Source organism: Misgurnus anguillicaudatus, chromosome 12, assembly GCF_027580225.2.
Source record: "Misgurnus anguillicaudatus chromosome 12, ASM2758022v2, whole genome shotgun sequence".
Taxonomy (NCBI): domain Eukaryota; kingdom Metazoa; phylum Chordata; class Actinopteri; order Cypriniformes; family Cobitidae; genus Misgurnus; species Misgurnus anguillicaudatus.
Genome location: NC_073348.2, coordinates 4,667,284 through 4,690,674, shown reverse-complemented (window position 1 = coordinate 4,690,674; position 23,391 = coordinate 4,667,284). Strand labels below are relative to the sequence as shown.

The 23,391-nt window shown below is 37.5% G+C and overlaps 2 protein-coding genes across 2 annotated transcripts in view; one reads left to right on the top strand and one right to left on the bottom strand.

Moving 5' to 3' along the window:
- LOC141368955 (uncharacterized) overlaps positions 1 to 23,391 on the top strand; it is a 246,497-nt gene that overhangs the window by 173,496 nt on the left and 49,610 nt on the right. The window lies entirely within an intron of this gene.
- LOC129446148 (uncharacterized) lies at positions 14,276 to 16,328 on the bottom strand. The gene is made up of 4 exons (XM_073874697.1): positions 16,077 to 16,328; positions 15,818 to 15,996; positions 15,636 to 15,726; positions 14,276 to 14,685 (listed from the first exon to the last, which is right to left on the bottom strand). The coding sequence occupies exons 1-4, from the start codon at positions 16,326 to 16,328 to the stop codon at positions 14,491 to 14,493; spliced, it is 717 nt and encodes a 238-aa protein (XP_073730798.1). The 3' UTR covers positions 14,276 to 14,490.

Below are 23,391 nucleotides of genomic sequence, written 5' to 3'. Positions count from 1 at the left end.
TTCTTGCTTTGTTGCAAAATGAGAGCGTATTGGCTAGAGAGAAAACTGTCTTCCATTCTTCTTCTGAGATGTCCACCCTGAGCTCTTTTTCACAAATTAATCTGAGATGCTAGTTGTTGACTGTATCATTTGAGCAGAAGGCTTTGTAAAACAGGAAATCAGCTTTTGTGTAGGAGGGTTTAACAGTGTCTTCTCGATTACTGATAATTAGTATTTGGAATTAAGTGTAGTGTTTCTGAATATATAGGGCCAGATTTGCTAAGAGCTTGTGCCAGTGCAAACCATCATTTTGGCATTAAACCTCTGGGGTCTGACCATTTTGGGACACTGGCAGAGGTTCTGACATGCTCTTACTTTTTTTTCAGTTGCTTTAAAACATAAAGGGCAGTGCGGCAGTGGCCTAGTGGTTCATGTAGGTTGTCTACAAACTGGAAGGTTGGTGGTTCAATCCCCGGCTCCACCAGACCAAGTGTCGAGGTGTCCTTGAGCAAGACACCAGCTGCCGACGAGCTGGCTGGCGCCTTGCATGGCTGACACCGCCGTCGGTGTATGAATGGTTGAGTGAATGGGTGAATGTGAGGCTAATTGTAAAGCGCTTTGGATGGCCATAGGTCTGTTAAAAGCGCTATATAAAAGCAGTCCATTTACCATAATAATGGCAAAAGTATATGAGCTGTATTTTTTAGATAAATTTTTAAGTCACTGATATAAGTCCACAAAACCCATACTAAACATGTTTTCAAAATACTTTTCAAAACAGAATCTAGAAGTCGAGAGTTTTTTTTAATGATGTGAAAATCATTCTGCATACTCATTCACATAAAACAATATATTGATTTAGAAATTGTAAGACACTTTTTTGTTTAGAGAGGCCAAATGCAAAAAGGATTATTTGACAGCTGGGGAAACAAAAGACTTGCATAATGAGCCTTTAGGCACGAATGTGAGAGGGAACTTCAGTAAAGAATGTGAGGACAAAATAAACGTATACATGTTTATTTGTGGTTTATTAAGAAGTTAACAACAGGGGTGGGACAAAATATCGATATGATGGCGATATATCGATTGTCTGCCTCTGCGATACGAGAATCGATACGCTGTCTTCAAATACCGATACATTAATTAATAAACAATATGCCCTAGATAGATTTCCCAGTGCCATTACTTTATGGCTCCTCGGGGTGGTGCTAAACACATGAATGATTGGAATGATGAAAACATGAACAAACATGAACACACACAGATTCAACCACGAGAAGATGTGGGGTCATTAAACATGGCATAGATGAGAGATAGAGAGTGGGACAACTTATAAATAAATAGATAGAAAGGTATATTACTTCCTATTAAAGTTGGATCAATTGTGCATAATGACATGTGCAACAAATGCATATAGAGATAAGTCTATTTATTTTTCAAAGTATTTGTTACTATTGCAGATATTATGGGGAAAAAGTAAATAATTTCATTCATTGATATAAGGTGTGCACCTAACATTTCTGTTTGCACTCTTAAAATTTTCAGTCAGTGGATACAGTACTCCTAGTAAAAAAGGTCGTCTGGAGCCCTGTACCTAAAAACTTTTTGTGGAGAGAAAAGTATAGTTTTGCAGATAACGTTATGTATCAGCATAGAATTTGCAAACAATACATTGTTTATCTGAGAATTGACGAATCGTGATACTATCGTTATCGGGAGTCATGTAATGTGGATCGAATCGTATCAAAAGGTACTCTGCGATCAGTTTTGTTTTTGGCAGCTCTTTTAGTTTTAGTCTTATGGACGAAAATGCTTTATAGTTTTAGTCACATTTTAGTCACTTACAAACTTGATAGTTTTAGTCAAGTTTTAGTTGACGAAAACACAAAAAGGTTTTAGTTAAGTTTTAGTCGATGAAAACACAAAAAGGTTTTAGTCAAGTTTTAGTCGATGAAAACGCAAAAAGGTTTTAGTCAAGTTATTTCCCATGAATTGATGCTCTTCTAAAATTTTTGCACATTGGCTATTTTCACCAGTAATAAAGTAATGGTTTGAGTTTAAACAGCAAAACAATTTGAGCTACTAAAACATTACACACAGATAAAGTGGTAACAGTGGATCACTGTTTTACTCCAAAAAGCCAGGAATAAAAACACCTACTTTAGCAATTGTGGCTTTATTTGACAAATTGCTGAAGTGCAATGAACAATGTGCCCAAAATATAAGCTATTGAGGAACACATACTTATGCTCTACAACTTGTGCTTTAACTTGTCTGTCAGTGCAATCACAAGATGCATATTATTTGTAAACACAAACATCATACAACCCTTTAACTTGTGCAAACTGCAAAGTTGCAATTTTGAAACAAGATAATAAAATAAATAAACAATACTGAGGTGCTTTGAGCATAGGTTGTTAGGAATGCATACTTGAATTTAAAGTAGGAAACAACATGACACTTGAAGTGTTGAACATAAAAATGAATAAGACAATCCCTAAATACTGTAAACACTGTATTTGGTCTTTAAAGAAAGCAAACTTACTTACTAAATAAATAAAAACAAAGTTGGTTTAACACAATGAATTAGAGGAGGGCCCTACCTCGAGTGCAGTCTCACAGAAAGCCCAAACAGAATAGGCCTATCACAGTAACATATCTGTAAAAAATGTAAAAGAGTAGTCCACTTTAAAGATGGGGTCCATTGACTTTTCATAGTAGGAAAAAAATACTATGGTAAATCAATGGGCCCCATCTTTAAAGTGGACTACTCCTTTAATGCTCGTTAAATTAGCCTACTGATCTCGATTCAGTTTCAGGAAAGCACTTCTTTCTAAAATTACTCATGCTCTATTACGACGGCCACGACTGAGGTCACCTGTAATGCTAAAGACTCTCTCAGCAAATGCTTGAGATGCTGGCATGGCCAGAAGGTCTAAGGCAATGGGTTTTAAGTTCAGATAAACAGAATCTCCCTGTGCAGCCCAAAATTCTAGGGCAGTCTCTTGGTTTATAGGTTGTGACAACTGCTCCTTGAATTTCTTGATTTCCTCCTTAACACACGGCTTTGAGTGGGTAGACTTGGAAGGCCGGCTTGGTTTGGACAAGAATCTGAATCTGGGCCGCTTGTTATGTGGCTGCTCTTCTTTGGATTTTTCTTCTCCCTGCTCTGGCTCCTCATCTTCAACCTCCTCCTCCCGTACAACTCGTGGCACCAACTGAGCAATATAATCTTCTGACGCTCTCAGAAGTGCCTCTATTTGCTCATCATCATTTTCAAGGAGTGCTTCAGGTGCAACTGTTGGGTCAAGGAAGCATGCAGCACTAGCGAGAGGTGAAAACTTGGAGTCAGTGTGATCAAGAAAGCAGCTGAACCTCTTGTCCATATTTCCCTTCATCTTAATTGCCAGGGAAGCGAGGTCCTTAAAGCTAGATCCCTGGGCATGGGGGAACTCAGACAGGTGACCCTGCAGGTCCAGAAGGGCAGGCACCACAAGGGATAATGACTGTGTGTCACTTTGAAGCAACTGGGTATGCTCAGCGAAGGGGATAAGTAAATCTCTCAGAGCGGACAGCTTATGCCACTCACTTGGCAGTAAATAGTCCCAGCCCATCCCATCCGCAACTTGAACTACTGAGTCCTTGACTTGGAGAAGCCGTGATATCATCTGATATGTGCTGGACCATCTAGTAGGGCAGTCTTTGACCAGGGTTAGTTGACACAGCTGCAGCAGTTGCTCAGTTGCCACCGATGACTTGCGGAAGAGCTTAACAAGACCTCTTACTTTGCTCAGCAGTCGGTTGACACTTGTGTCTTTCTGGATCATGTTCACCACAGTTGTAGAGTGTGTACAACGCAGGGGGTCCTACTCATATCTATGGCTCCAAACCTAGAAGAGACAAAAATACAGAGAAAAATAGTAGTTTTAAGGACATTCAATAAAATTGCCATGAACAATTGCTAAAAAAATGACTATAACCTACAAGCATAACTCAGGAGTGACTGACATAGTGAAAATTAACAGCAAACTGAAGTAATTTACCTTTGGTGTTCTCTAACAGCCACCTCAGGAATCTTCAGGGTCACTCGTCTCAGTGGATTCATCCTCTGAGCTAGTGGGATCATCTGGTTCATTAGACTTAAATGCTGCAATCATGTTGCTTCCGTTGTCAGTTATGACTGTTAGAATTTTGTGTTGTGGTATTCCCCAGTCCTCTAGGCACTGGTCAACAGAATGTTTAATACACTCTGCCGTGTGTGGGTGTGCGATCTGATCAAGTCTCAACAATATGTGCTGTGCTTTGTTTACCATAGTGCAAAAAAAAACATGCACTAATTGCCAGAAATGAAGCTGTAAGTCCTTTTTTGGTCCATATGTCCAGCCCAATTGTTATTTTACGTGCTCTGGCAAGCTGCTCTTTGTACTTCAGTTTTTCATCATCATAAATCTTGTCAACCAAGTTGTTTATTTTTGTTCTTTTGGGTATGGTCATCCTTTTATCAAAGGTCTCGATCATGTGGATGAAATCTTCATCCTCCACTGTGCAAGCAGGTAGACCAGTGCGTCCAATCCAAAGAGCGAGCACTTGTTCTTTGACACGTTGTTCCACAGAGTTTGACTTGTATTTAGATCCTGCGGCGAAGGCTGTTTCGATAGATGTCTGTGCCTTTTCGTTATTTGGACAACCAGATTTCTTTATAGGAGTTCTGGTCACTGGTATCTGGATGAGGTGAAAACAATGACAATTACTCTCTATACAAAATACATCTGTAAAAGTCATGTCATGTGAATAAAAACTAATCAAATGTGTATGTGTGTATACTGTATATTATAGTAGTAATAGTAACAATATGTACAACATGTAAGACAAATTACTAAAAGCAAAGAGACTATGGCAACAAAGAACATATAACTGCAGCTGTTACAAAACTGATTGTGACTTTTTTGTTGCGTTGTCTCCACATTTCAGACTATTACTGACATCAAATAACGTTATGGTTTAACATAAAGACAATTTGCTTCCTAACCGGCCAAAATCCCTGCGTAAACATACGCTATTGACGTTAGCGCAACCAAGCTAATATTTAGCCTGAAGTTATCAGAAAATTTAATTTGTGCCAGTAGATATATTTAAAACCTTAAGCTTACTATGAAATGTGTCATTAGCAGATTGTTGAGTAAAATTGAATGTATATGATATGTTATGTTAAAAGTGTGACTTGTTAGTTACCTTTGAAAAAATAGCAGCGTGACGAGCCTTCAGGTGCCGCTTGAGGTTGGTAGTGTTCTTCCCACCTATTTTGTGGCGACATTTACCGTCGTCTCCCAATACTACACATTCAGTTTTTCTTTCTGAGGGATTATACAGAAAGTATGTCCACAAATCATCACGCCGTTTCCGACCACCAAGCCCGTTTAATGGCGCCACCGTCATGGTCCTTCAAAGAGGTGTTGCGAGTGACTAGCCGGAGTGTTGTTGTTGTGTGGAGTCTGGTGCGCGTGCGCGGCATGGCGGCAGCCGGGTGGTGGGCGTACCCAAAACAAGGATAGTAAGCGGCAGCTTGAGCATTGCTGATACTTTATTTTTTAGGTAAAAACATACAGATTTCACGCAAAATAGGCAGAAATGACACACATTGTGAACGTCAGACTTATAATCATTTTCGTCTCGTCTCGTCAACGAAAACTCGAAAGCGTCTCGTCAGGTTTTAGTCACCTTAGAGCCATTTTTAGCTAGTCATCGTTGCGTTAACGTCATAAAAAAAGCTGCGTCAACGAAATCATTTCGTTATCGTCATCGTTGACGAAAACAACACTGTCTGCGATTTCCAACCTATAGTTAATATAATCAAAATAGAAATGAAGGTCAGTGGGACATTTTCAGTTTATTTGGAAACAAACCCTATTCAAAAACTTAACTTGTATAAACTAGGAAACTGATACATAACAGAGCTGTAAACTTCATGTGGCTCATGTTACCATATAACTGTCCAAAAAGTGTGAATATGTTTTTCCATTTCATAGTTTTGTACTGATGAGAGGGATGAAGACCTGTAAGAGAGTTATAAACACCTGTTAGCATAAATTGTCCACAGAAATACCCTTACATACATCACTGATAGCACTACATTCAGATATACTTTCATGTACATAAACTAAATTCAGAACATCTCAGATAAACATCTGCAGTGATTAGTTTTATAAAAAGCTCATCGGATCACGAGAATGACCTATTTTGGATCAAAAACGGCGAATTTCGCAGAAAGGTGACAAGTTTGCACCCCTGTAAACGCTTCTCTTCCTCGATGTCCAGACATAAATGAATATATTTCTCACGTGTGTGTATAACGTTTATCATCCAAACATGCGGTAAAGTCTTTAAATCTGATAAAACTTTACGCCTTGTTTGTTATGGTTTGAACTGCTCGTCTGTTCATTACCATGTGAACAGTGGCAGGGCTCAAAATTAACTTTTTTATTTGGTAGCACTGGTGCTCCCAACTTTAAATTTAGGCGCATCCATCCAAAAATTAAAAAGCACCACAACTACAATGTAAATGTTAATAGATTTATTTTATTAAAAATAAAACACCACCACTGGGCTTTACACGTCCTATGGCCAGCATTTAAAAGTTGGTCTTCTATTTTATTTTATTTAATTTTTTGCTGCATAAATTCCTAAATTAATACCCAAATGCTGTTGAAATAGTATAGCAGCAATAATAATTTAACAAATAACAGGTAACATGATTAAGATAACATAGAAAATCTAGCAAACACGTAAAACACTGATTAATTGTGACATTACAAAAGTGACCCTAATATAGAAAACACCAGCGCATGCGCACATACACCATCAAACACACTTTGACAGACAGGTCAGTGTCTCCATCAATAATAAACACATTTGTCATGACACGTCTTGTGTTTTTGGCACTTTCGCCATGTTTAAGCAAGGTACGTCTGGCGCTTAAAATGTTTTGATTCCGCCATTAACGCCGTTTTACAGGATTTAAAGTAAACACACAGTAAGTTAAATTTTCATAGCGGAGACACTCAAAATCTTTAAGCCACTCTCTCTGAAAGGTTTAAAGTCAGCTCGTATTTTCCGGTGGTGGAGTTACATATGAATCCGGATCGTCGTCAAAAAATACAGTAATAACCTTGGCTGTAATCGGCTCGCTCTCGTTATGCTCGCGACGCGTAGGTCTTTTCACATTTCCGCGCTTCACAGCAACAAGGAATGACTGACGCTCATATTAGCCAATCTGCGGTCTTCATTAAACACAAGAACTTAATGGTGAAATTTGATTGGTTATGTATCATTAGAGAGAACACTGAACCTGGGACAGCGCCAGCACGCAGGATCACAATCAACTCGCGTCACAACAAAATGGGCAGTCGCACAAATGCTCCCAAATATATTTTAAGGACGCACAGATTAAATTTCGGTCGCATATGCGACCAAAATGGTCGCAATTTCGAGCCCTGAGTGGGTATCCCCTGTGGGCGTGACCCCATTAGAGATAATGAAATCGGCCAGAAAAAAAACAGTACTCTCTTTACTTCAATGCATATTATATAAACAGGCAATATTTGTTTTCAATTATAATTAGTTTGTTTAAAATTAGACATTTGAGGATATCATTTTTTGGATATGTGTATCATGTTTTTGTGACAAGTATTCACACAGAGTTTCAACTGATTTTTGTTACATGTTTTGAGGGACAGCTGGCAGAGACAGAAATGTCTGAATGCACACCCTGTTTATTTGACAAAAACACAAAGATTTGTTGTAATTGTGAATGTACGCAAATTAAAGAAGACCCTTCACATTTTCAAATGATGTCAAACACTTAAGTGTATGATTATTAATGATGGGGTATTAATGATGGAGTATTATTTAACCCCAGGGGGTTAAATAACACAGGCGCAACAGCTGATTTCCATAATAACCAACAATCGTAAGAGCAGTGCAAATTAGTTCAGGGTCTCAAATAAGCAGAGCTGATGCTCCTGCGTGTGATATAGCACCTGGGGTCTCATTAATAAAACTGCGTAGGATCCTTACTAAATCCCAGCTAACAAAGCCATAATACACTGAAAAAAAGAAAGACAAAAAAATGAAAGGTTACAAGAAGAAACACCTTGTGTGAGTTCTCCTGACTCGTCTTTTATTTCGTGCAGCAAATAAAAAAATCACATGGCTTGGCAAATTAATATTTTTAATAAAACGCTCCTCAGACATTCCAAATAAACTGCAACATGTTAAAAAATCCTCTGTCTTGTACCACGCTCTCTCTAATTTTTCTCTCATCAAGCTTAAAGCTGTATGTCATACTTTTTCCGGCATTAAATAATAGCTCAAATAGCAGTAATATCACACACACAAACATTAGTAAATTGCATTGCGTAAATTGTTTAAATAATATTTTCCCATAAACTCCTAGAAATTCATGCAATAAGGTCAGTCGTAAAAAATAACTAGACCACACCTTTTCAGGGCTAATTACTATTAATTGGTGCAAGCTGTAGTCTCAGCTCAAATTCTCATTATCAGACTTATCTCGTTGTCTTTCACGGGGTATCTCGTCTTCTGTCACTAACCTTGGGGTGCAGCCAGCTACAGACGCCAGCAGTGCCATAGTACCGTCGGGGAGTTTGAAAAGGAACAAAACACTCTGTGCACGTGTAGCAATGTTACTGTAACTTACATAGCAGCATATTGTGCACACATGTGGAATTGTTACACTTACGCATTTAAAAATCATCACGTTGTGCACATGTGGCAATATTAGTGTAACCCTACTTGCATAGCAGCATATTGTGCACATACAGTATTGTTCAAAATAATACCAGTACAAGGTGACTAACCAGAAAAATCAAGGTTTTTAGTATATTTTTTATTGCTACGTGGCAAACAAGTTACCAGTAGGTTCAGTAGATTCTCAGAAAACAAACAAGACCCAGCATTCATGATATGCACGCTCTTAAGGCTGTGCAGTTGGGCAATTGGTTGAAGGGGGTGTGTTAAAAAAAATAGCAGTGTCTACCTTTGACTGTACAAACTCAAAACTATTTTGTAACATTTTTTTTTCTGGGATTTAGCAATCCTGTGAATCACTAAACTAATATTTAGTTGTACGACCACAGTTTTTTAAAACTGCTTGACATCGGTGTGGCATGGAGTCAACCAACTTGTGGCACCTCTCAGCTGTTATTCCACTCCATGATTCTTTAACAACATTCCACAATTCATTCACATTTCTTGGTTTTGCTTCAGAAAGAGCATTTTTGATATCACCCCACAAGTTCTCAATTGGATTAAGGTCTGGAGATTGGGCTGGCCACTCCATAACATTTATTTTGTTGGTTTGGAACCAAGACTTTGCCCGTTTACTAGTGTGTTTTGGGTCATTGTCTTGTTGAAATAACCATTTCAAGGGCATGTCCTCTTCAGCATAGGGCAACATGACCTCTTCAAGTATTTTAACATATGCAAACTGATCCATGATCCCTGGTATGCGATAAATAGGCCCAACACCATAGTAGGAGAAACATGCCCATATCAGGATGCTTGCACCTCCATGCTTCACTGTCTTCACTGTGTACTGTGGCTTGAATTCAGAGTTTGGGGGTCGTTTCACAAACTGCCTGTGGCCCTTGGACCCAAAAAGAACAATTTTACTCTCATCAGTCCACAAAATGTTCCTCCATTTCTCTTTAGGCCAGTTGATGTGTTCTTTGGCAAATTGTAACCTCTTCTGCACATGCCTTTTTTTAACAGAGGGACTTTGCGGGGGATTCTTGAAAATAGATTAGCCTTCACACAGACGTCTTCTAACTGTCACAGTACTTACAGGTAACTCCAGACTGTCTTTGATCATCCTGGAGGTGATCATTGGCTGAGCCTTTGCCATTCTGGTTATTCTTCTATCCATTTTGATGGTTGTCTTCCGTTTTCTTCCACGTCTCTCTGGTTTTGCTCTCCATTTTAAGGCATTGGAGATCATTTTAGCTGAACAGCCTATTATTTTTTGCACCTCTTTATAGGTTTTCCCCTCTCCAATCAACTTTTTAATCAAAGTACGCTGTTCTTCTGAACAATGTCTTGAACGACCCATTTTCCTCAGCTTTCAAATGCATGTTCAACAAGTGTTGGCTTCATCCTTAAATAGGGGCCACCTAATTCACAGCTGTTTCTTCACAAAATTGATGACCTCAGTGATTGAATGCCACACTGCTATTTTTTTGAACACACCCTTTTCAACTAATTTAACTAATTGCCCAATTGCACAGCCTTAAGAGCGTGCATATCATGAATGCTGGGTCTCGTTTGTTTTCTGGGAGTCTGCTGAACCTGCTGGTGACTTGTTTGCCACATGGCAGTAAAAAAATATAATAAAAACCTTGATTATTCTGGTTAGTCACATTGTACTGCTATTATTTTGAACAATACTGTATGTAGCAATGTCAATCTAACTGTAAGTCTGTTTTCGCAAGAAGATCAATTTGTTAACATTAAAACACAGAAGGCAGTGTGCGCTGTTTTGGTCTCCCCTGCGATCGCGTGCTATCAACACCCTAGTGATGACTGCATAAGCGACTCGTTATATTAGATATATTGTATTGTCTTGAGCTTGAAGCTGGCGGTGCCTGTATTAGCAGCTTTTCTCCTTCTCTTGTCGTGCTAAATGGTCCGCAACACACACAAACCAACATGTGAAGAGGAACTCTAAGGTGGCAACAGATTTGCATTCTACAAGTTGAATGGACAGGTACTTTCACGTAAACAATTTTTGATTTCAAATTCAAAACAGTGCACACTGTGGGAGGATAACGAGATGGTTCAGTTCTTTACTGAGAACCGTTGTATCACTACAACATACTACCATGCACTTATAAAGCCTTATTTTATTTCTGTTTCCTCTTTGGAGACTTCTTCAAGAGACGACCAGTCTTTGCATTGTCAAGGCATCAAACAAATATACATAGTTTACTTTCAACTTATTTGTATCATATTTTTGTTTCTTTAAATGTTAGATTTTTGTTAATTATAATTGTTATACAACTGCAGTTCCATTGTATTGAAGGCCAAAAATAAAGTGTAAACCATGTATGTAATGTATATAATGGAATGTACTTATTTTCATTATTTACATTACATATTTATTTATACATCTATGACCATTTTTAACAATTTTATTAACACTTATGGTTATAGTTATTAATATTTACATAGCAGGGACAGCTGTACAATGTAAACAGAAACATGTATGACAGTAACGCTGCCTGGAGAAGCCAGAGAAGGTGGTCTTGCCCCCAAGAACGGTTGCCTACACAGTCAGAAGCACCAATGCTGAAGAAAATTTTCTCTTAGTTAGAGTTGATGTTACAGGACCTCTCTCATAGCTGGAAAAAACTAAAGCACCATCAAGAAATGAACTGCTATTTTACACAGTCACATACTCCTGTATGACATTAGTTATTGTACTTGGTTATCTATATATGTGCACTGTGGGTCACATTGTCTTAACTTAATTACACAATCTGCATGCCTAGCCAGTCCTGTGATACAGGATGCCTTGCAGTGGATCCATGAGCTAGGAAACATTAAGCCAATAGTCTGGAAAATTCTAGTTTATTTTTCAACAGTGGCAGCAGGTTCAGAAGGACCATCAAAATCACTCAGACCACTGTGTCCCACCAGGTGGGCAGTTTGAGAAAAGCGGTCAAAGCAGTGCCGTCTCAGTATGAGAGTGTTTTATCAACCAAGCGAGAGGTTTGAAAAGGGCAAAATTGTGCTTGGACTCTTTCTGTTAAGTGATTGTAGGAAATCTCTCCAAAATGGACTGAAACTGTTGCAAGAAGTGTAATAGAGTGCATCAAGTCCATATTAGAAGGCAAAAAATGAGGAAAGTATTCAGGAGGTTTTTAAAGCTACTGCAATGGTTGACTCCCTTGGAATTACTTGCATTCAGATTCCTCACCAAAGACATCCACCAAGGGGATACACTGGTGGGCAAGCCAGCACACTGTCATGACACCACCGGTTGTGTATTACAGAATAGAGTTTTATAAAATGCTAGATAGTGTTGATGTTCAGCTAAGGGACAGGTTCAGTCAACCAGATCTAGATGTTCTGCAGAAGTTAGAGGAAACTCTATTGACTGGAGAAGTAAGTAACTATTGATCAGTATCCAGAACTGAAAAGGGACAAAAAAGGATCTAAAAGTCCAGCTAGCCATAGCCAAGTTTCGCTATAGAAACAATTTTAGATCTAGTACTGAAGTAGCTAATATTGTAAGAGTAATGTCAGTTGAATTGAAAGGCCTGTTTAACCCTCTGGGGTCCGACCATTTTGGGACACTCTCAGAGGTTCTGACATGCTCTTACATTTGGTCTTTTTTCAGTTGCTTTAAAACATAATAATGGCAAGTGTCTCATAACACTGTGTTCAGCACAAACTGAGCTAAAATATTATATGAGCTACATGTATGTACATGTTTGTATTTGAGAAAAATGTTTATGCGTGGTTTTTAAAAAACTGATATAAGTCCACAAAACCCATACTAAACATGTTTTAACAAGACTTTCCTAAACAGAATCTAGTAGTCTAGAGTTTTTTCTTTAAAATGATGTGACAATCACCCTGCCTACTTATTCACATAAAACAATGTATTGATTTAGAAATTGTAAGACACTTTTTGTTTAGACGGGCCGTATGCGAGAAGGATTGATTGACAGCAAGCAAGCAAAGGCTCGCATAATGAGCTGCATAGTGAGGCAGGAATGTGAGAATAAACTACAGTGAAGAATGTGAGGACAAATGTATACATGTTTGTTTGATATTTATTAAGTTAACAATATAATCAAAATAGAAATGATGGTTAGTAGGACATTTTAAGTTTATTTGGAAAGAAACCCTATTCCTAAAACTTTGTATAAACTAAGAAACTGATACACAACAGAGCTGTAAACTTCATGTGGCTCATGTTACCATATAACTTTATGTCCAAAAAGTGTTTTTCCACTTCATAGTTTTGTACTGATGAGAGAGATGCAGACATCTAAGAGAGTTATAAACAGCTGTTAGCATAAATTGTCCACAGAAATACCCTTACATACATAACTGATGGGTAAATGTCACTGATACTAAGTTACATTCATATACTATCTTGTACATAATCTTAATCTCAGATAAACATCTGCAGCAATTAATATAAAAAGCTGTTTTCAGATGACTGTTTTCAGATGCCCATCCTCTTATCGTCTAGCTTCTGTTTTAAACGTGTTTCTGTAAGCGTGTATGAACTTTAAAAGCACATCGCATATGGCGCGTCCATGTGCGCGAGCTCGCGTCTCCGTGTAACGCAGCGCTCATAAAAACGGTGTCGCGCGTAAAGCGCAATTTATGGAATTGCCTTGCATGTAAACAATATGGTATCATTTTACAGCAAATCCCGCAGTGCAGCATTTACTCAAAGTTGCCATGACAGATACGAAAGTGAAGAACTGTGTCTTAACACTGTACAACATGTAACAGATATCCGCCATTACAGGAGGTCACGCGTACTCGTTTGTAAATAAGCATGTAAACATGGAATCATATTACAGCACACACTTAAAAGATACAGCAGTGCAGGCTTACTGAAAGTTTCCATGAAGGATATAAGTGAATAACTGTGTTTAACACTGTTACAGCATGCAACAGTGAAATCCGCCATTACGTGAGATCGCGTCCGTTTGTAAACAACGAAAGTTTTTCAATCCGAAGCGTGTAGTCTGCTAACGTTGCTTAAGGTTACTGTATGTAGGCTAAACTGCACAAGCCATGAGCATAGCCTATTAAGTTACATGATAGCAAATATAAATGGTATAAATTAACTGTTAACGTTACTTACTTCTAATCCAGCTCCAGTGCGTTCTCTATTGTTATTCTTAGGTAACGTTAAAGATAAATGCTTCTCTTCCTCAATGTCCAGACATAAATGAAGATATTCCTCACGTGTGTAAATAAAGTTTATAATCCAAACATGCGGTAAAAAGTCTTTAAATCTGATCAAACTTTACGCTTTGCTTGTTATGGTTGAACAGCTTGTGTCTTCATTACCATGTCAACAGCTGTGGGCGTGACCAAATTAAAGATAATGAAGTCAGCCAGGAAAAACGGTACTCTCTTTACTTCAATGCAGATTACATAAACAGGCAATATTTGTGTTTGATTGTATTTAGCTTGTTTAAAAGTAGACATTTTAGGCTTTCTTTGGATATGTGTATCATGCTTGTGTGACGAGTATTCGCGGAGTTTCAATTGATTTTTGTAACGTGTTTTGAGAGACAGCTGGCGGAGACAGAAATGTCTGGATGCACACCCTGTTTATTTTCTTTATTTGACAAAAACACAAAGATCTGTTGTTATTGTAAATGAACACATATTAAAGAAGACCCTTTACCGTTTCAAATTATGTCAAACACGTAAGTGTATGATTATTAATGATGGAGTATTTTAAGTTGATTCTGCCATGATTAGGAAAAAACACGTCAAAACGCGGCCCGCGTTTTTGGACCCCAGGGGGTTAAGGAGGAAACCATGCCGACACACAGCAACATCCATGCCCTCTTCATCCAGCTTGAAGGTCCTCCTAGAAGTCTCCTTCGCTGCTGTCCACGAAGAGCTCCCACATCTGCCTTGTCCAGGTAGCTGCGAGGTAAATGAAACACACTATAAACATACTGTACATACAGGTGCTGGTCATATAATTACTGAAATAAATAAATTTCATTCTAATTGCTTTCAAAAAGCGAAACTTGTAAATTCTATTTATTCACTACACACAAATAGATACATTTCAAATGTTTTTCTTTTAATTTTGATGATTATAACTGACAACTAAGTAAAATCCCAAAGTATATCAGAAAATGTTAATAGTACTTAAGACCAATACAAAGAAAGGATTTTTAGAAATCTTGGCCAACTGAAAAGTATGAACAAAAAGTATTAGCATGTACAGCTCTTAAAGGACAAGTTCGTTTTTTTACACTTAAAGCCCTGTTTTCAGATTGTTTATGATGAAATAGAACGGTTTTTACTGAAATTTCGACATTTGCGGCTGCCCCAAGAATTTTTGGGTGTTTGTGTCTCAGCTCCTACCTTTACAATGGGTTTAATGGTGCACTGGAACAATCCTTCCTAAAATGCATTAAACTTTTGTTTACAAAGACGTGAAACTTATCGAGTGGTCAGTGGTGTTCAATGATATGCTCGCACAAAAATCGCGTTAAAAGATGCAGTACCTGGTTTAAGGACGATGGTACCAGCAAACTCGCCTGACCTTTTGTGAAGAGGAATATGCAATATCCCACACCCCAACAATGCAGAAGGCCACTATCAGAGCAACCAGGGCTCTCATTACACCTGAGCAGTGCCACAGACTGATCCACTCCATGCCACACCGCATTGCTGCAGTCATTCAAATTTCAGTTTTGAATGGAATTAGTGAAATAAATAAACTTTTTGATGAAATTTTAAATATATATGCCCAGCACCTGTACACCTTGTATTCTGAAGTTGAGGGCATTTTTTCACCAATTCAAAGCAAATCTGGGCTGTAAAAGCATATTAATTTAAATAACAAATAATTTGAAACCTGCCTGTTTCACAGCTTTATGCAAGGCATCAACAAATGCAGACACAGATTTGTCTTCTGCAATAAATGCCCCTTCAAAAAATGAAGAGTCAGAGCTAGGGAAGAAACGAAACAGAACATTTATCTATGCTGAATATTGAATATAAATAAATCCAGATCAATCTATACTGGAAGAAAAAATATCACCTTCCGTTTCGGAGAAACCGGTATAGCTTCCTGTTGCCATCCACGGAGATTGCCAGCATGTCTGGGGTGCAAGCGGGGCAGCTGAAAGGTGCACCGCAGGACAAATTGTCTTCCTCAAAAGCACAATACGAAAACTCCAGAAAGCTGCGCTGCAGCGTGTCCCCACATACTGGTCCTGACTGAAAGACACGTTATATTAAATGTTACTTTGGAGATGTCTACATATGGTAAACAATTCTATAATATGGTGAACACTTACCCGCCCACCACACTTTGTACGATGTTCCAACAGCTTTGCAAAGGCCTGTCTGGACAGTGCCGGCGCGATGACTTTCAGTTCTCTTACACTGCTGAAAAGATTGAGGGTATACAATGTAGAAGAGCTGGTGGAAGCTGGCCAGTATCCACTGTTTACGAGGTCAGAGAACTCTGGAGCCCACTGCTGCTGGCATGTTTGGCATGCAAACAATGGCTGGTGCATGTCATAACGCCCTTGGGTTATAAAAAACATGGATACCTGAGCTTTTAGAAACAATCAGCTGGCACACTTTAAGACACTTAGGCTACATCTTGAGAAGAATCACACCAGCATAGTTCAAATAAGTATATTTTTGTTGGTTTATCATAATGACAAGATGTATTTTGTAATTTTTGAGTACTGTTATTTTCATTGCAAAGAAAAGACAAAAAAGGGGGAAAACTGAATATTGAAAAAAGATCAGAGTTTAGAAATCTTACCATTGATGGAATAAAAATAACCGCTTTGACAGGTGACACAGTTATACTAGGGACTTCACAGGGACATTTTTGAGTCACTCTCACCGTTGGCAAAATACAAGCTAGCAAAGGAAAGATAAACACAAAATAAGCCTACTAGATTTATTAGAGATCTATCTTTATAAATAAGAGTTTTTGCAATTACCTACCTTGGTCGTGTGAGGTGTAACCTCCCTCCCCTCCTACAAAATATGTGGATGGGGGAATAGCTTTAAAAAAGCCCTCAAGGACTGACTCCCTATCGTGGAGTGGCCATCTCCTGTGATTACTGGTATCGCAGGTTTCACAAAACCACTGATCTGGTAGGCACTCTCTGCATCTAGGAACGAAATAAATTAAACCAATTTAGTCATTGAATCAACTCTTTGAAACAGCCCTGATTCCACCATAAACATGCAGTTTATTCAAAACATGAAGACATCAATTAGTGATGCACTCTGAAAACCTACAAAGTATAAAAGAACATTAATGAGATCTCACCTAACAACAGCAGGCTTGCTGCAATGGCTACAAAATGGTTGGCAAACACCCTGAGATTGGATGAGGCATTTAAGGTGAAATGGCCTTTCCTCCTTCCATCTTTGTGAGGCTTGTTGCTGCCTGAAAGTCCATGATGATGATGCCCTCTGGATTTCAGGGGATTCAGACATCATAGCAGAGAGGCTCTCCATGTTTTTTTCTGCAAATAAAAATATTAATTTAATTGACAAAGAACCATTTCTATGCAATTCTTTCAGTAATATACATTTCAGAACTTTTCTAAATTTTGCATACTTTGAAACATGGATAAGGGTAAATTTTATTAACGTGAAAATTGAAATGGAATTTCATTGGAACAAAATTTAAACTATTATAAAAAAAAGTGGTTCAATAACAGGACTCCACATTGTGTAAACCATTCTTGGCTTTGCTACTTTATAAGCAGTTGATGTGGGTACAAATGAGCCTTCGCAAAGCCAGGCCTGAAAACCGCCACAGACCAATCGCGGCTTAGCACCCCGGCATGAGAGGTCTGGCAAGCTTTCGAGATTTTACATTTTTTGCCAGGATTGTAAATGAATGGCATTCTAGTCTACAATGATACAGGTGTTCCAGGATTTGTGTGAACCCTGCTTTTTTATTACCAAATTCCACTTGAGGATCAAGACTGGCTGCAGGAAGCTCTTCATTGACCAAGTAGTACCTGATCTGGTTGTGTGTAACTACAACAGCACACAGAGGAATAAAACCAAGTTAGACCACCAATGCATACTTTTTTGGTTTAATATACATTTCTATAAATTTCAAATACAGGGAAATTACGCTTAAAAAATAAATAAGAACAAAACTTGGAAATAATACATGGAAATGATAGTTCAATTAACCTGTGGATACAATACAATACAGTTATCAAATCAAATACTGCATAAACATATTTCAGATGGTTCAACCTCATTATAATGAGCTCATTATCTGTATACAAGTACATGTTACTCAAGTCTACCAGCAACACAACTTGATTTCTTGACAATGATGTGTAACCAAGTACTATTATTATTATTACCGGTAGCTGAGGTTTTGGGACGCCCTCCACGCCTCCCCCCAAAAAGAAGGACAGACACTAAGATGGACAGAGGGGCAGACAGAAAAAGGAAGAGAGACACTGAGATGGACAGAGGGCCAGACAGAGATAAGAGACAGACCGAAAGACAAACAGTGCACAAATTCAGATTGGCGCTTAAAAGGGCCTTTGGGTGTGGTGATCTACTAGTTATAGCAGGTAAGTTAGGTTGGTAGAATCTAAAAAACAAAAACACAACACTTGATAAAATATAACATTGTTTTACTTGGTGCAGCTAAATAAAAAAATTTAATGAGCACTGAAGATCTCAAAAGCTAAAATGGACAAAGTTCTGTTCATTTTGGTTCATGTTGGAACCAATGGGGAATAACACCACTTCTGTTGCCTAAATGCGCACGCAGGCTATTTGATCAAGTGATGAATCAGCTGAAACCGAAAAGACTATTTTCTTTAGCGGAAGCAATAAAATCATATTTAAATCAATAAACTAAACTCCTTTTTTAAAAATCAATATTTTGTGTCACATTATTGATTTATGTGGTAAGTAGCCATGTAATAGACCTTTTGCGTGTTTGCAAACAGAGATGACGTTTTTTGTGGGCGGAGCCCAACTGGTGGCAGAAAGTGAATGCTTCTCAATAGAGACAGAGCGCCGTTATGCAAAATTGAAAAAAACGCCCACCCGGGGGAAATCAATCCAACCGTCTCCATTGAGTTTGTATTGCGAGAAGCCGCCTCCTTGTCATTTCTGGCTTTTAACAAAAAACCGAACAATGCACAAAAGCCGCTGTGTGACAACATGCTCAGCCAACAAGCCAAAGAACCCAGAACCAAGTCTCCATAATCTGTCGAGCCGCAAAACCCAGCCCTCAAGGAGAACAAAGTGGATCGCCGACCACGTTTCCCCCCAGTGGACGCAGTTCCACCAACAGAAGCACCGTGAAAAGTTGCCTGTATCCATTTTTGTGTGTTTAGGCGCTCGTTTTTTGGGGTCGACAGCTTATAAAAACTTATTTACAGATTAAACTTAAAAACAGAATAATACCTAAAAGCTGCTGTGTGACAAGGTGTACATCTAACACGCCAAAAAAATAAATAAATAATTTTTTATAAGCTGTCGACTTCAAAAAACGAGCGTTTAGACACAGAAATGGAAACAGGCAACTTTTCATAGTACTCCTATTAGTAAAACTGCGTCCAATAGGGGGAAACGTAATCGGCGATCCACTTTATTCTCCTTAAAGACTGGGTTTTACGGCTCGACAGCTTATAAAAACTTATTTCTGTGTTCTTTGGCTTGTTAGCTGTACATATTGTCCCAAAGCAGCTTTTAGGCATTATTCAGTTTTTTGTTATAAGCCAGAAATGACAAGGAGGCGGCCTTTTGCAATACAAAGTCAATGGAGACTGTTGGATTGCTTTCCCCCCCGGTGGGCGTGGTTTTCAGGTTGTGACGCGCTGCGCTCTGTCTCTATAGCTGTGTGAAGTGTTTTAGCATTAAACTGTGATTTTTAAGGATCTGGTGTTCTATAGAAGTCTGTTTCGCCAATATTTCTCTTAAGTGTAATGTTTCTTATAATGTTTTCACCAAGTTACATTTATTTTTTTAATAAATTAAAAGTTTAAATGACTTGGCTACTGATATGTGAACATGTATGTAATGTATATGTATTGTTCTTTATTGGTAAATCAATTATTTTTACAGTATGATTCGCTGAAGTACTTATAAGAGCAATACTATCATGTATTCTGTATAATATCATTTATTAAATATTTCATAATTTCCTCTTTTCATTTTCTTTCTTATATTTTTAGCCTACGTGTTTGATCTAAAACTATTATGTTTACATACAAATTAATTTGTATAGGCCTGTTTATATATTATTAACACTTTACATCGTGTGTGTGCTATGTTTATATATTTATTAGTAAACATCATAATTTAGAACAAACAGGAAGAAGACATAGGCTAAGATAGAAGGTAAAAAGAAGTAATAGAAAACGAAAAAAAAAAAAAAAACGAAAACTTTAATAAATGGTAATATTATTGATATTATGAACTAATTCAAATCTTTAATCTTTCTAAATAAATTATAAAGTAACGTGATGAAAACGCTATAAGAAACACAGAGGGATCAGACTTCGACAGAACACCGGATATCTTCTCTAATTATTTTCTATTCAAATTATTAAAAGATTTTCAGATGATTTCATCACTCCAGTCTGTCTGGTTGAGGGCTTTTATTGCAACCATAAACACTTACGTTTATCTTCAAATGGTGTATTCGACGACGGTATACTATAAAAATGAAGGTCATCTATTCTGGCATTCCTATTCTGACACTCAACAGCACAACAAAACATTTTCTAGTGAGTTATATTGTTCGTTTCACTCGTGTCTCATTCATTTCCACTGTTTTTCTGCCACCACATGCGCCCGTGACGTAAATGTGACGGCGACTCGCAAAAGGATAATGGAGAGAGATGCGGTTGTTACAGTGAATACAACCCAGACAACACCAAAACAATGTCACAAAAAGTTCAAATAGGGCAAGAGGCAGTCATGACAATACCACAGCAACATACTTGACTAATTTTTGCACTTTTGCATACATTTTCCTCAAATTATATAGGCTACTTGTTCATGAGATTGCCAATAACTTAAGCCTACCTTACTCAAAGACTCCAGAGAGGAAGTAAGTAATTGGCGCGAGGCGAGAGCTTCGTCATCCAACCCGTTATCCGGATATTGTAAATAAAAAAAACAGGCACCACTAAAATTCCGGAAAATTAAATTAATTACAATAATTTTTTTATTATTTCAACAGGGCATCCGAAGAAACTCACTAAACGTACTGTATTGCTGGTGACAAAAACACAAATTAAATTGTTCTTTTTTAATTTTAATTTTTTTGTTGAATTTTTAAAATTACAGAATTCAATATCAATTCCTTGACATATTACTTTTACACTTCACATTTATTAACAATATAGTTTAAATAAAAATAACAAAAAAAGGAAACTTAAAATAAAGGGCATCACAAATGTTTTTAAATTGTATTTAACTTAGCAGAGATATGCCTACATTACAGATCTGGGCTTTTCATTTTTTTATTAACTTTAGACTAAGACTCTAAATAAATTGTAAATGCTGCTTAAAAATGTGATAACATATACTGTCGTTAATGACCCGTTGATCGCTGTAAGATTCTTTGAAATAATGTCCACATTACATTGTGGCTATGGGCTTAGAATGAGCCACGCTCCGCCCGTGTTCTGGCTTACTGTAATATTTCACCAGTAATAAAACTGAAAAAATATTATTAAAATAAAGAAATGAATGAATACAATGATTATCATCTAAATAAATGTTGATAGATAAAACGTTATATTTTTAAAAATATCAAAAAACAGCAAAGCAACACAGCTTCGAAATAATAACCGATACAGACCGAAATAATAATACATAATTAATAGTCAGTGCCGCCACTCCCACCAATGCCCACCACGGACTGTGCGTAACACCGACTGGCTGAAGGGGCATCAAACATAGCCTAATGAAAAATTAATAATCATTATAATGCCGATATTATTTCAGTATTATTAGGCACCTTTCAGGCATAACAAAACATGCATAACAAGAGTATTTAATTGCTCTAGATGTGCCCCCAACAACTCCATTGGATTGCGCAATTTGCGCAGCACCTGACGAACTTTGACAGTATATAAAAGACTGGCAAACTGTCTGTATATTTAAAATCATAAAGGAATTATGGTTAGGCCACCAAACTGGCTAGCAGCCAGCAGCACCGTGATAAGATCTCGTAAATAAATGTTGATTAAACCGTTTCTCTGCTGCAGCCCGACTGGCAGAAAGAATCGTGCTATTGCACGAAAGATGCATCCAATTGAAATGCATTAGTTTAAAAAACGTGCTGCAATTACGAAAACAACTAAATAAACGTGCCCCTGCCACGAATAAATAGATTAAATTACGTGACCAAATCACGAACTGCCGTGAGACTGGGTTGATTTTACATGTGTACTTTTGTGTCCTCCTGTAAAGCCGTTTTATTACATAAATGTTAATTGACTTGTACTTGAATGTAACTACTCAACAAGGTATACATCATAATCATACTTAAATAAATTTCAATATATGTCAATAAGAAAGCTATTAAAAATATAAACATTTTATATTCTAATTTAATGATTGTAGTATTATTTTATGCCCTCTTATGTATACCATATTATGTAAATATTGAATCACACTATGTGTTGTTATTTGGAATTTGTTGTACTTGGAAAATACCTTATGATTCTCATACTCTGCAAATAAATAAATAAAAAAAGGTAACATTTTTCACTATTTTGAGTGTCTGTAATGAATTATCATCAAAATATGAACATGGATAACTCTTAAACATCACTCACTGATCATTGTAATGGTTTTCTCAAGGGCCAGAGTTGAGAAGAACCTGTGGCCTAAGGCTTAACAGTGTAATATATGTTAAATATTGCCTCAGGTTTTGGACATGTATTTAAAAAAACAATACAATCACCGGTTTAAGGCTAGTCATAGATTAAAACACATGTTTGAGCTGTCCCAACTAACAGCTTGCACTGACATATCTTAAAACATTCAAGGGCCATTGATTTGTCAAGATACACACCAGTGGCATGTTTGTAAAAGATGCGTAAATGTCTTAAATGAACTAAGGCGTAGTCCTGGCTTTAGATAATATGTACTAATTAAATCTTTTGTCTTTACTTTGGGTTTAGGGAATGACTAGTGAGCACATGGTATATCAGGTGAAATAATGACTGACGTGTTGATATCTACTAACCAAGGTACACATCTGAAATGTAAAGATGATAAATTATTACAATTGTTAAACATAAATACGTTTTTCTTTACCACAGAAACTCTGTCTCACCACCTATGCCCAGGAAGCTACACGGTATCATGATAAATCGATTCCCCACCAGGAATGGCTGCACCTCACAACTCTTCACTGACCACTGCCTGCATTTATGCGTCATCTAGTCAACAGAAAAAATTCTGACTGTACATGGCACAATAAGTTTTAAAAAATTACAGCTGAATGAATACAGTTAACTCCCATTATGTTTTCGATTGATTAGCAAGAGGAAAATGTATTCACAGTGTGTTCTGGTTTCTCCAATGGTTTTTATTTCAAAATCAGTATTTCAAAGTTTTTGTCTTCGCTTGTCA

Bases quoted from the DNA above. Each gene is read 5' to 3' on its own strand.
- LOC129446148 (XM_073874697.1), bottom strand. From the start codon at position 16,328: ATGTTTTTTATAACCCAAGGGCGTTATGACATGCACCAGCCATTGTTT. The intron at 15,997-16,076 runs GTAAGTGTTCAC...CGTGTCTTTCAG, and splicing joins GTACAAAGTGTGGTGGGCGG to TCAGGACCAGTATGTGGGGA. The intron at 15,727-15,817 runs GTGATATTTTTT...TTTCTTCCCTAG, and splicing joins CGGTTTCTCCGAAACGGAAG to CTCTGACTCTTCATTTTTTG.